The sequence below is a fragment of the Bos indicus genome, chromosome 22 (genome assembly GCF_029378745.1).
Source record: "Bos indicus isolate NIAB-ARS_2022 breed Sahiwal x Tharparkar chromosome 22, NIAB-ARS_B.indTharparkar_mat_pri_1.0, whole genome shotgun sequence".
Classification (NCBI taxonomy): domain Eukaryota; kingdom Metazoa; phylum Chordata; class Mammalia; order Artiodactyla; family Bovidae; genus Bos; species Bos indicus.
This window is the reverse complement of record NC_091781.1, coordinates 49,199,638-49,213,975: the sequence shown is the minus strand read 5'-3', so window position 1 is coordinate 49,213,975 and position 14,338 is coordinate 49,199,638. Positions and strand designations below refer to the sequence as shown.

Below are 14,338 nucleotides of genomic sequence, written 5' to 3'. Positions count from 1 at the left end.
AGTCCTCTATATTCATTGGAAGGACAGATGCTGAAGCTTAAACTCCAATACTTTGGCCACCTGATGCGAAGAACTGACTCACTGGAAAAGGCCCTGCTGCAGGGAAACACTTAAAGCAGGAGGAGAAGGGAATGACAGAGGATGAGATGATTGGATGGCATCACCAACTCGATGGACATGAGTTTGAATAAACTCCAGGAGCTGGTGATGGACATGGAGGCCTTGGTGTGCTGCAGTCCATGGGGTCGCAAAGAGCTGGACACAACTGAGCAACTGAACTGAATGTAAAATTACAGCCCCCCAAACTCTAGGACTGGGCTGCCGCAGGCCAAACTACAGGGAGAGAACACAGCCCCATCCATAAGCAGGAAATTGGACTAAAGATTTACTGAGCATGGCCCTGCCCACCGGAACAAGACCCTGTGTTCCCCACAGCCGGTCCCTCCTACGAGAAGTTTGCACAAGCCTCTTATCCTCATCCATCAAAGCACAGACAGAATGAAAACCACAATCACAGAAAACTAACCAAAATGATCACATGGCTCACAGCCTTGTCAGTCAAAGTATGAGCCACCCAAGACGAACGGGTCAAGGTGAGGAGTTCTAACAAAACGTGGTCCACCGGAGAAAAAAATGGCAAACCACTTCAGCATCATTGTCTTGAGAACCCCATGAAAAGTATGAAAAGGCAAAAAGATATGACACTGAAAGATGAACCCTCCAGCAGGTGAGCAGGTGTCCAATATGCTACTGGAGAAGAACAGAGAAATAGCTCCAGAAGGAATGAGGAAGTTGAACCAAAGCGGAAACGACGCCCAGTTGTGGATGTGTCTGGTGGTGAGAAAAAAAGTTCAATGCTATGAAGAGCAATTACTGCATAGGAACCTGGAATGTCAGGCCCATGAATCAAGGTAAATTGAAGTGGTCAAACGGGATGGCAAGAGTAAACATCGACATTTTAGTAATCAGTGAACTAAAATGGATGGGAATGGGTGGATTTAATTCAGATGACCATTATAACCTGCCGTAAGCAAGAATCCCTTAGAAGAAATGGAGTAGTCCTCATAGTCAACAAAAGAGTCCAAAATGCAGTACTTGGGTGCAATCTCAAGAATGACAGAAAGATCTCTGTTCATTTCCAAGGCAAACCATTCAATATCACAGTAATCCAAGTCTATGCCCCAACCACTAACGCCAATGAAGCTGAAGTTGAACGGTTCTATGATGACCTACAAGACCTTCTAGAACTAACACCCAAAAAAAGATGTCCTTTTCATCATAGGGGACTGGAATGCAAAAGTAGGAAGTCAAGAGATACCTGGAGTAAAAGGCAAGTTTGACCTTGGAGCACAAAATGAAGCAGGGCAAAAGCTAACAGAGTTTTGCCAAGAGAACACACTGTTCACAGCAAACACCCTCTTCCAACAACACCATATGTCTACATATGGACATCACCAGATGGTCAATAAAGAAATCAGACTGATTATATTCTTTGCAGCTGAAAATGGAGAAGCTCTATACAGTCAGCAAAATCAAGACGTGGAGCTGACTGTGGCTCAGACCATGAGCTCCTTAATGCAAAATTCAGGCTCAAATAGAAGACAGTAGGGAAAATCACTAGGCCATTCAAGTATGACCTAAATCAAATCCCTTAGGATTATACAGTCAGATCAGATCAAATCAGATCAGTCGCTCAGTCATGTCCGACTCTTTGCAACCCCATGAAATTGCAGCACGCCAGGCCTCCCTGTCCATCACTAACTCCCGGAGTTCACTGAGAGTAGAAGTTACAAATAGATTCCAGGGATTAATCTGACACAGAGTGCTTGAAGAACTATGGAGGAGGTTCCTAACATTGTATAGGAGGTGGTGACTAAAACCATCCCCAAGAAAAAAAAATGAAGCAAGACAAAATGGTTGTCTGAGGAGGCCTTACAAACAGCTGAGAAAAGAAGAGAAGCAAAAGACAAAGGAGAAAAGGAAAAATATACCAAACTGCATGCAGAGTTCCAAAGAATAGCAAGGAAAGATAAGAAAACCTTTTTAAGTGAACAATGCAAAGAAATAAAGGAAAATAAGAGACTGGGAAAGACTTGAGATCTCCTCAAGAAAATTAGAGATACCAAGGGAAAATTTCATGCAAAGATGGACAGAAATGGTGTAGATAAAACAGAAGCAGAAGATATTAAGAAAAGGTGGCAAGAATATAGAGCTATACAAAAAGTTATTAATGACCCTGATAACCAAGATGGTGTAATCACCCACCTAGAGCCAGACATCCTGGAGAATGAAGTCAAGTGGGCCACAGGAAGCATTACTACTAACAAAGCTGGTGGAGGTGATGAAATTCCAGCTGAGCTATTTCAAATCCTAAAAGATGATGCTGTGAAAGTGCTCCACTCGATATGCCAGCAGATTTGGAAAATTCAGCAGTGGCCACAGGACTGGAAAAGGTCAGTTTTCATTCCAATCCCAAAAAGGGGAATGCCAAGGAATGTTCAAACTACCACACAATCGCACTCATTTCACATGCTAGCAAAGTAATGCTCCAAATTCTCCAAGCGAGGCTTCAACAGTACATGAATGAAGAACTTCCAGATGTACAAGCCAGATTTAGAAAAGGCATCAAATTGCCAACATACACTGGATCATAGAGAAAGCAAGGGAATTCCAGAAAAACATGTACTTCTGTCTCACTGACACCGCTAAAACCTTTGACTGTGTGAATCACAACAAACCATGCTTCTGCTGCTGTTGCTAAGTCGCTTCAGTCGTGTCCAACTCTGTGCAACCCCATAGATGGCAGCCCACCAGGCTCCCCTGTTTCAGGGATTCTCAAGGCAAGAACACTGGAGTGGGTTGTCAGTTCCTTCTCTACAACAAACCATGGAAAATTCTTAAAGAGATGCAAATGCCAGTCAGTCCACCTTACCTGCCTCCTGAGAAACCTGCATGCAGGTCAAGAAGCAACAGTTAGAACCAGACATGGAACAAAGACTGGTTCCAAATTGGGAAAGGAGTACATCAAGGCTGTATATTATCACCCTGTTTATTTAACTTACATGCAGAGTACATCACGCGAAATGTCGGGCTAGATAAAGCACAAGCTGCAATAACCTCAGGTACACAGATGACACCACCCCAATGGCAGAAAGCAAAGAGGAACTGAAGAGCCTCTTGATGAGAGTCAAAGAGGAGAGTGAAAAAGCTGGCTTAAATTTCAACATTCAAAAAACTAAGATCATGGCATCTGGTCCCATCAGTCTCATCACTTCATGGCAAATAGATGGGGAAAAAGTATAAACAGTGACAGATTTTATTTTCCTGGGCTCCTGATGTCTGCTGACAGTGACTGCAGCCATGAAATTAAAAGACGCTTGCTCCTTGGAAGAAAAGTTATGACAAACCTAGACAGCTTATTTAAAAGCATAAACATTACTTTGCTGACAAAGGTTCATATAGTCAAACCTATGGCTTTTCAAGTATTTATGTATGGATGTGAGAGTTGGACCGTAAAGAAGGCTGAGCACTGAAGAATTGATGCTTTTGAACTGTGGTGTTGGAGAACAGTCTTGAGAGTCCTTTGGATGGCAAGGAGATCAAACCAGTCAATCCTAAAGAAAATCAATCCTGAATATTCATTGGAAGCACTGATACTGAAGCTGAAGCTCTAATACTTTGACCACCTGATGGGAAGAGCTGACTCACTGGAAAAGACCCTGATGCTGGGAAAGACTGAAGGCAAGAGGAGAAGACTATAAGATTGTACCTAACATTACTAACTAAACCGATAATTGCTAGAAATAATTATGATCCTGCTACGCCATGATGATACCACATAAGTTCTTCTGCCACTTTAAAGTCAAATTCCCTTCAAACAACAACTCAGAACCACAGAGCCCACATGCCGCAACTTAAGACTGAAGATTCCTCATGCCACAACTAAGACCCGACATAGCCAAATAAATAAGTAAATAAAAAAAGATATGTTTTAAAAACTACAACGAGGTATCACCTCACACTAGTCTGAACAGCCATCATCAAAAAATCCATAAAGTATAAATGCTGGTGAGGGTATGGAGAAAAGGGAAATCTTCTACATTGTTGGTAGAAATGTAAATTGGTACAGCTACTATGGAATATGGAGGTTGCTGAAAAACCTAGAAATAGAGCTAGAAAAACCTAGAAATAGAAACATGAGCCAGCAATCCCACTCCTGGATATATAACCAGAGAAAACCGTAATTCAAAAGGATGCCCACACTGCGATGAGGCACTATTTACAATAGCCAGGACATGGAAGCAACCTCAACATTCATCAACAGAGGAATAAAGATGTGGTACAAGTATACAACAAAACATAACTCAGTAATAAAAAGGACTAAAATAATGCCATTTACAGCAACATGAATGGACTTAGAGACTGGCATACGGAGTGAAGTAAGTCAGTATGAGAAAGATAAGGATAACATAGCTTATATGCGGAATCTAGAAAAATGTTACAGATGAACTTATCTGCAAAGCAGAAACAGAGTCACAAATGACAGATGTGGAAAACAAACTTACGGTTACCAAGGAGGAAAGGGGAAGGTGGGATGAAATGGGAGACTGGGATTGACATATATACTATATGACATATTACTATACATAATATAGGTAACTAATGAGAACCTACTGTATCGCACAGGGAACTCTACTCAATGCTCTGTGGTGACCTAAATGGAAAGAAAACCTAAAAAAGGGTGGCCATATGCATACACATAACTGATTTATCTTGCTGTACAACAGAAACTAACATAACATTGTAAAGAAACAATTAAATTTTTTCAACTAAAAAAAAATCAGAGTTTGGATAGGATCAAAAATCCATTCTAAAAATATGATTTAAGATTTTAAAAATACTGTACACACAAGTAGCAAATACTATTTAAGTACTCACTAAATAGTTACTTTAATTTTTTCTTGTTTTCTTAAGTTTTTATAATATAGATTGCTACTATAATAAAATATAATAAGAAAAAACTGTAACAATTATTTTAATAAAGAAAAATCAAACAGAGCACCATTCAATTAAATAATAAAATGATGGGACTTTCCCCTGGTGGTCCAGTAGTTAAGAACCCACCAAGCAATGCAGGGGATGCAGGTTTGATCCCTGGTCAGGAAACTAAGAGGCTTTGTGGTGGCTCAAGCAGGAAAAGAATCTGCCTGCAATGCAGGAAACCCAGGTTCAATCCCTGGGTTGAGAAGATCCTCTGGAGAAGGGAATGGATCCCCATTCCAGTATTCTTGCCTGGAGAACTCCATCGACAGAGGAGCCTAGCAGGCTACAGTTCATGCGGTGGCAGAGTCCGACACAACTGAGCAACTACCACACACACACAGACAGGAAACTAAGATTCCACATGCTGCAGAGCAGCTAAGCCCGACAGTCACAACTACGGAGCCCACCAGCCCCAACTAGAGAGCCTGTGCGCTGCAACAGAAGATCCCACATGACGCAACAGGGGCCCCACGCGCCAGGTACCACAACCAAGACCTGACGCAACCAACAAATAAACATTTTTTGAAAATTTAATGAAACGATGACTTTTCTTTTTAGTAAGTACCTTTTCTTGAAAGACAACAGCAGTTTCCAGCCCGGGCATGATGTCCAGTAGGAGTCTGCAAGCTGCAGTGTTTAAAGGGGGCTCTCGGCTTGTCATCACATATGCATTCACCAGCTGTAAAGAAGAGTGATACTTTTCATCTGAAATTCAACCCAATCAAATTAATGAAGTCTAGTAAATCCATACCATATTCCCATAGCTTGCCTACAGAATATTAAAGAAGACTGTAAGACTATACCTAACATTACTAACTAAACCTATAATTACTGGAAATATGATCCTGCTATGCCATGATACCATACAAGTTCTTCTGTCACTTTAAAGTCATATTCCCTTCAAACAACAACTCAGCAACCACAGAAATTAAAACTCAAGAGTTATCACAAAAAAATCACCTCCCATGCTTATACTTTTTTAGAAAGACAAAACAGGGCAAAACAAGCCTCCCCTCACCCCTCCCTGATTCTTGACAATGATTAATGACAAAACTTTGAGTTTTATATTTTATATATATATATTTTTTATTTTATTTTATATATTAATAATGCTTTCTTTTTGGCACTCATCAGATAAAAAAACACTGGATCTCTAAGTGTCACCGTGTTCTGTTACTGGATATACAATAGTGATAAGACACAGTCCCATCACCAAAAGCTTCAGAATCCAAAAAAGGTGACAGCTGGGAAAAACAAGTATCATAAGTACAGGATGCCACAGAAGCCTGGAGGAGATCATAAAGCTTGCAAAGGAATCAGTAAAGGCTGCAGAGAGGAAGGGGTTCCAGCAAGAACATGAAGGACAAGGAGGAACAGCTAATGAGGGGTGAAAAGGAAAGGAGGCAAAGGGCAAGAACTAAAAATTGAAAGAACAAAGGCCATGACAAACAGGTTTATAAACCAAAATAAGAAATTTAAAGTTCATCCTGAGAACAATGGGAAACCACTAATGCATTTTAAGCAAGACAGTGAGTGCCATGATCACTTTTTGCATTTGATAAAGAATGGGTTGGAGGAAGACAAGATAAGAAGAGAAACCAATTAAGAGGCTATTGCAGTACCAACAGAGATATGGTGGTGGTTAGCCTAAGGTCTGGGAACAAGGGCAGAAAGAAGTCGAGGAATTTGTGAAGGCTAAGGGGTAGGGATCCATAAGAGCTGTTAACTTCACTGAATAAGAGAGCTTAGAGGAATAAAGGGGGCTTTCCCGGTGGCGCCAGTGGTAAACAATCAGGAGATGCCAATGCAGGAGACTCAAAAGATGCAGGTTCGATTTCTGGGTCGGGAAAATCCCCTGGAGGAGGAAATGGTAACCTGCTCCAGTATTTTTGCTGGGAAAAATCCCATGGACAGAAGAGCCCAGTGGGCTACAGTCCATGGGGTCACAAAGATGAGTCAGACATGACTGAGCATGCACACACGCTAGAGGAATAAAGGAACTTCTAGCTGGTTAGGAAAGGACACCATTACTGAGCTAGAGAATAAGAGAAACAGACTACGGGGCAAGCAATTAGACATGCAGAACTCAAGGTGCCTTTGGGAAATATCCATGTGGGGATTAGAAGGCAAGCTGGAAGTGACGTGAAGCAGAGGAGAGCTACCAGTGAAAGAGAAGTAAAACTGAGAATTAAGATAGATAGTAACTACTGAGCCCTCATGTGCCAGGTTCTACACCAAGCACTTTTCAGACTTAATTTCATTCAAGGATTACAAAAATATTTTAAGGTTAATCACTACCATCCCCATTTTATAGATTAGAGAAATAAAGCTTAGAGAGGCTTAAGCTGCCCACAGATCAAAATGTCAAAGAAAAGTAGAGCTGCATTTAAACCCCAAACATGGACCCCAAAGCCCATGCTCTCAAGTATCATGCTATTTGCCTCCAAAAACAAACGTAATTATTACTATGAATTATTACTATGTTTAGGAGCTGTAATACATACTTTTCCCCCTCATTTACTCAACAGACCTGAGTGAAATACCTCAGGTTATTTGACTTCCTTTCCTTCCTTTCCTCCCTCCACATGTCCAGTGCACAGCATGCACACACACAGTGTGCACACCCAGTGTCAGTGCAGAAGCATGCTGCACACACCACTCTTAATTTTTCCATTCAGGAATCCAAGAGAACTTCTATATTTCCAAATTCAAAATCATCTCACTCCAGTATGAGCATAGATGCCTTGAGAACCCTCATCAATATGCAACTGAACACCAAAGAGAAAATACCCTGGCCACAGCCAGGACTTTGGTAATGAAGAAGTCCATAATTAATCTTATTTTAGTCTGGTATTGAACCAATACCAGTCTTATTTTAGTCTGGTATTGAACCAATACCAGATTAAAAAATCTATGCACTCTATTCCCAACTTTGTCAAGGCCTCAGGAGAAAGTAGACAATTTACAGAAAAATAAAGGTAAAGCATCTGTTGATGATAATCTCTGGAGAAAAGTAAGAAGGAAACCTACTGCATTCATGAAATCATCATTCTTGAAGAGTATTCTCAGCAAATGGCCCAGCATACACTCTGGATCAGCTCGACCTGCCGAAAGAAGAGGGGAGGAGCAAAGGAATGAGTAAGTCATCCCAGTTAAGCAACTCAGACCTCTGGAAAGGAACAAGGGTGGTTTTAAGTACCATTAAAAGGCCAGCAAAAATTAACAGAAACGAAGAAAAGATTCTCTTGATGAACTAGATCTCATAAGAAGCATTCTTTAAAACTAAAAATGACAAAAACTTCAAACACTGCTTTCTAACCTTCCCATCTCCCAGTATACTGTCTACACATCAAGGCCAAATTAAACAAATGAGCACAAGACCCAGACTAGCGTCACTCAGAGTATACAAGGTCTATGGAAGAATCATAAAGGATCCTAAGAGAATGTAAACACCTGACCTCCCAAAGAGAAAAAGGAAGGAAGCATAGCTTCTCTTGATGGGTGGCCTGGAGTGAAAACAGGCTCCAAGCCCAGTCTCTCAGCTATAATGCCAACAGCAGCAGCAGTACGTCCTCAAACCTGTAACAACAGGCCAGGTTTGAGGGCGAGGGGAGTCCCACCAAGCAATCACCTAATGCTAAAGATAAAGTGAACTTGGTCATCTTAACTTCTGAGCTCCTAGAAATACAAAGGAGGCCAGAAATCTAGGATTTACTCAATACACAGCCTAAAAATGAAAGAATTTGCTAATCGTTGGGAAAATTATTGGTTTGCTTTTAAAACAGGTATCATCTATTTTATTTAATTTTCCTTTTAGAGTGGCAAGTTTAGTCAAAGGATAGAGTTTCAGATGAAGATATAAATTGCCGATAAAAAGTTTTTACCAACCTGTAATTAATACCCCAAAGTACTTCACAGAACAGAAGTTAGAGAATGGCATCAGAAAAACAAATGTGGACCTCAGATTACCTAACTTTCTGTTTATAAATGATGAAACTAAGACCCTTATTCTTTTTTAAAGAAATTATGCCTAGTGACAAATAATGTTTTAATATAAGAGACAGAGGAAATAAATTGTCTTTAAATCTCTACTGAAAAAAGGCATTCTTCTCTCCCTTCTTCCTTGTTACCATTTCATCCTTTCCAAGGCAATGTCACTAAGCATGATCATCTCTTTTAATTCTTTTCACAATCCCATGAATTACTTTATTTTCACTCTCCCACTTTTTCTTGCTCTTACTGCCTTACTGAAGATGTGAGTTCATTAAGCAAATAGTTCTCAAAATCACAAGTGGGGATATCTAGGACAAGAGCAGCAGGTAACATCACATAATAACTAGACACTCAATCTGAAATGCCTAGCTCACTTACATTTGGGAATAAAAGTCTAAGAAACAGAAGTATAACACTGGTACATTCAGGTGGATATACAATGTTCTTATTTTTATTAAGTTCCACTCATTCTCACTGTCTCTCCACTTACAAGATCTGTCTCTTCTCTCCAAAAAGAACTGCTTCTGGTTTTATAAAGAGAAAATTTATATGCTGCGTGGACCCATATGACTTAAGTTGTGCCCCCTGGTAATCTACCTTCGGATATAAAATGGCAGTCTCGAGTCCCACATAGTTCTGTACTGTAGCAAATTCCATGCCAAACCAGGCTAGGTCTTCATGGCTCACTGACCCAAAGAAAATCACGTTAACCTGAGGTAGCATATTTTAGCTACTGGAACATTAAAGTAGACACCAAGAAGTCCATTTATTATTCAAGGTTCCAAGTATCAATTTCATAACTAAAAGGCATTAAATGCATTCTCAACCACATTTCCCCATTAGTAAAAGGATAATTATTGTTGTTAGAAAGATGAAGGCACACAGAGTATAACATCTTCTGGTTCCAAAGTCAAAAAGAGAGAACATTTTTCTTCCTTTTAAATCTTTGTAATCATTTCAACTAATAAGGTATATCTATATAATCTAATTCCTTTAAGTACTCGATAAATATTAAAAATATTTCCATTTTTCCAGGAATGTATTTTTCCTTGCTGCCCCCATCTTGAGCAATATTTTAAGAAATTCTATTTCAACTGAAAAATAGTCCTTATAGTAAGCAGTTTTCTTTTGTAAGAAAATTAGAGCCAGAATTAAGAAAACACAGATCTCACCAGGATGCCGATCATCAAATGGGTCTGGATCCCCCTTACGATATTCTTCAGTTTCTTTTTCAATCAATTCAGACATCCTAATACAAAGGGAAGACAAGGTCAATGCTAAACAAGCATACGAAAAAAAAAGATGTACCACCACCTACAATAGTCAACGCAACCGTCAAGGTACAAAATAAAAGCAAAAAATTAGAAAGAGGGTGTTGTCCTGACAAACATAAAGATCTAACCAACCATCTCATAAAACAATTTCCACTCCCAAATTCATTCTTCTCTCCAACTCTCCTGTCTCAAAAAACAGCACTACTATCCCCTCAGAAGCCAAAAGCCCAGGAGACATCCTTAAATCCTTCCTTTTTCTCCCCTTCCCCATTGCAGTACTTCTTATTAGCTCTACCTAACAAAATATCTCCTGACTTCAATCATTTCTTTAAGTCTTGACCAGAAATGTCCAGACCATACTATTTTGGACTCTCTACTCTCAAAACAGCAGACTTCAGACCTTTCTACTGTTTTTGACTTTTTTCAAATTACTTACCCTCTCTGTGCCTAACCTGTAATATGAGGATAACAGTGTGTATCTTAGACTTTCCCTGAGGTTTAACTTGATATATATGCACTCTGCTTAGAACAGAGCTTGACATCAGAACTACTTAGGTGTTGTTCCTATGAAAACTGGGAATCAAAAACAAAGGGAGGGTTCATGAGGGAGGGGACATATGTATACTTATGGCTGATTCATGTGGATATATGGCAAAAAACAACACTATTGTAAAGCAATTATCCTCCAATTAAAAATAAACAAATTAGGGGGAAAAAAAGAACAAATGGGGCTCCTTCAATGGCTTAGTGGTAAAGGATTCACCTGCGAATGCAGGAGACATGGGTTCATCCCTGATCCAGGAAGAACCCACAAGGTCCCCGAAGACTTGGAGCAACTGTGTAAGTCCATGCGCCACAATTATTGAGCCTGGGAGCTGCAATTACCGAGCCCATGCGCCCTAGAGCTGGTGCAACCCAAGCGAAGCTCACACGCTGCAATGAAGACCCAGCACAGCCAAAAATAAATAAATAAAATTATTATTTAAAAAAAATAGAAAACCAGTCAATCTAAGGCAAATACTGATGTGATGCAGCAGGAGGGAGCCTTCTGGAGGTAGTTCTCAAGTTCTATAACTTGATCTAGGTGGTGGTTTTACAAGTAAAGATTCTATCAGAGCATTATACAACACACAGTCATAGCTTGGCATCTGTAAGGAATTGGTTCCAGGACCTCCCAGGGACACTAAAATCCTCTGTCAAGTCCTTTACATAAAAATGGCCGAGTACAGTTGGCCCTCCACATTCACAGATTCAAGCAACCATGGGTCAACTATAAATTACTGCACTGGTCAAAATGCTCATTCAGGTTTTTCTGTAACCTCTTACAGAAAATACTGTAGGAAATAACCAGTGAACTAACAGACCCACAGTCTGGAGGACGGTAGGCATTCTGCCCCATCTAAAATATACTTTTAACTCATCCTACTGCATCTTTAAATTCTCAGTCTAGCCTTGAAGATACTTTTTACGATCTTTGCTCCATGTAATTTTAGCTTCCATTCCTAACATATATTCACCCTGCACTCTGGTGGAGCCCATTTCCTCCCTGCCACAGAAACATGCCGTTCATTCTCCCCTAGATAGATACCCTTTTCAGGCACATTTTCACTTTTCCTAGAAAACCTTGTCTTCTTTGCTTTTCATCAATATATATTCTAACAACTTTCAAGCCCCTGTTCCAAGGAACCTTACCACATACTATATTGGAAGGCCCACTGGATTTGGAGTGAAAACCCAGTACCCTAATCTTAGCTTTCTACTGCCTGGCTATACAGGCAGTCTTTTTCAAGTAGCTCAGAGGATGGCTACCTTTTAACAATGTGGCTGTCAGTGATAGTTTTACTAACAAATGAGGAAGCTGTCCTGATAAACAAAAGGTCCTCAAACACTTGAGTGAATAGAAGAAACAGGCTTATTCAAATTCTTTCCATTTTTCTAAGCCCTGGAATATTCACAAACCATCTGCCCGATCTAGCACTTTATTACCTACTATTCTGTAACACTACCCACTTTTTTTTAGATCCATTTAGTTGCCTCCCAGATAGTTACCTTCTTGAACATAGGGTTCTGCTGAATAGCACAGTATAATGACAAAGTTCAGGGTCAAATATGATAAATAATATGAAATAATCCTGAAAATACAGTAACTTGTTTTTGGCCTCACCACACAGCATGCAGGATCTTAGTTCCCCAACCAGGTATTGAACCTGGGCCCTTGGCAGTGGAAGTGCTGAGTCCTAACTACTGGATCACCAGGGAATCCCCAAAAATAAAACATTAAAAAACATTTTTTGAGAAATTTAGTGAGTCTACCATGAACAGTACCATTTATCACTCTCTCCTCCTTTCAAAATTACATCAATCAATAATCCACATGTTAAATGCACAATATTTAAGATTCTTTAATTCATATGGCTACATTTCAAGTAGCTTGTGATTAGTAATTCTTCATCTCCAATGCCTCTACAAATGCAAATCCACTTTCCACCAGTCAGCAAAAATCCTTTCCCTAAAATAAAAAACTGTACTTTCACATGTTTCGCATCAAGAGCAGTTATGAACAAAGCATTTATCCCTGTTTAACCTTTCATAAGACCATAGTTCTCTTTATCCCTAGAGAATAGATCATTGCATAAACAAAATTTTTTTTCTGTTATATCAAAGATTAGATATTAAACAGCCTGTTGTTTCAAAGACTTCCTGTTAACAAAAATCACGGGTATCCCTCCCTAGTCTATTTTTCACTCTCTCTCCTCAACACAGTCATTCAATAAAATTATGTACCACACAGTTCACTATGTACCTTTAAGGGCAAGTCTTCACTGTCTGAAGAGACATGAGGAGACACCAATAAAAATGGGAAGTACTTGCCCTCAGAAAACTTAGAGTTTAGTAAGGAGACACATGTAAAATGATAATTACAGTACAAGTGGTAATTAAAATGAGAGAAAGATTTTTTAATCAAAATATAGTTGATTTACAATGTTAATTACCACTGTACAGCAAAGTGATTCAGTTATACATATTCGTACATGTATTCCATTTTTAAATATCCTTTTCCATTATGGTTTATCATGATATTGAATATAATTCTCTGTGCTACAGTAAGACCTTTTTGTTTATCTATTCTATATATAAAAGACTAGATTTGCTAACCCCAACCTCCCATTCCACCCCTCTCCCAACTCCCTCCCCTCCCCTCAGCAACCACCAGTCTGTTTTTCTATGTCCATGATTCCATTTCTGCTTCATAGACAGGTTCATTGGGTCATATTGTGTCATATTTAAGAATTCATGTATAAGTGGTATCATATGGTATTTACAGACATGATTCTTGAACTGCTTCCTGAAAAGACTAGAGCTTGCCAGGCAGATATACCAAAGAAAGGTTTTTCAAGCCAAAGAAACAGCAAATATAAAGGCAAACAGACACTGGAAAACATGGTACTATTCCTCACTAAAAAAGAACAACACTATGAGGCAGAAAAAGGAAGTAGGGGCCAAATTATAAACAGCATCATAAGCCACTCTAAAGTTTACATTTCATTTTGTAGGAAAAGAGAGCCAGAAAAGAATTACAAGTTGAGGTATGACAATCAGATTTGTGTGTGAAAAAGATAAATCTTTCAGCAAAGAGGATGTTGTATTAGAAGAGGGTAAACTGGAGACAGGGATAATGCACGCTGCCTAATAAGTCAGCCAAGATATGATCAATACCTAATGAAGAGACAGGGAAGGGGAACAAGAGGAAGCAGAAATCCTCAGGGCTTGGTGACTAGGTTGTGCTAGGAAAGGAATACACTAGGGAGGATGGTTTTCAGATTTTAGTTTAATGCCAGTCCAGGTTCAATGCACGATGCTGGATGCTTGGGGCTGGTGCACTGGGACGACCCAGAGGGATGGTATGGGGAGGGAGGAGGGAAGAGGGTTCAGGATAAATTTTAAGAAAAATTATTAAAAGTAAAAAATAAAAATAAAAAAAATAAATAAAATGCCAAAAAAAAAGAAAAAAAGAAAAAAAAAAAAAA

The 14,338-nt window shown here is 39.5% G+C and overlaps 1 protein-coding gene across 6 annotated transcripts in view; it reads right to left on the bottom strand.

Moving 5' to 3' along the window:
• DCAF1 (DDB1 and CUL4 associated factor 1) overlaps window positions 1-14,338 on the bottom strand; it is a 92,233-nt gene that overhangs the window by 64,984 nt on the left and 12,911 nt on the right. For all 6 annotated transcript variants that reach the window (XR_011563034.1, XM_070776624.1, XM_019984439.2 and 3 more), the window contains 3 exons: window positions 10,209-10,285; window positions 8,074-8,147; window positions 5,609-5,722 (listed from right to left, as the gene is read on the bottom strand). Coding sequence is in view for 5 of the 6 variants with exons in the window: in XM_070776624.1 (XP_070632725.1) it covers window positions 5,609-5,722; window positions 8,074-8,147; window positions 10,209-10,285 (265 nt within the window). In the remaining variant the exon portion in view is untranslated. The remainder of the gene's footprint in view (window positions 1-5,608; window positions 5,723-8,073; window positions 8,148-10,208; window positions 10,286-14,338) is intronic.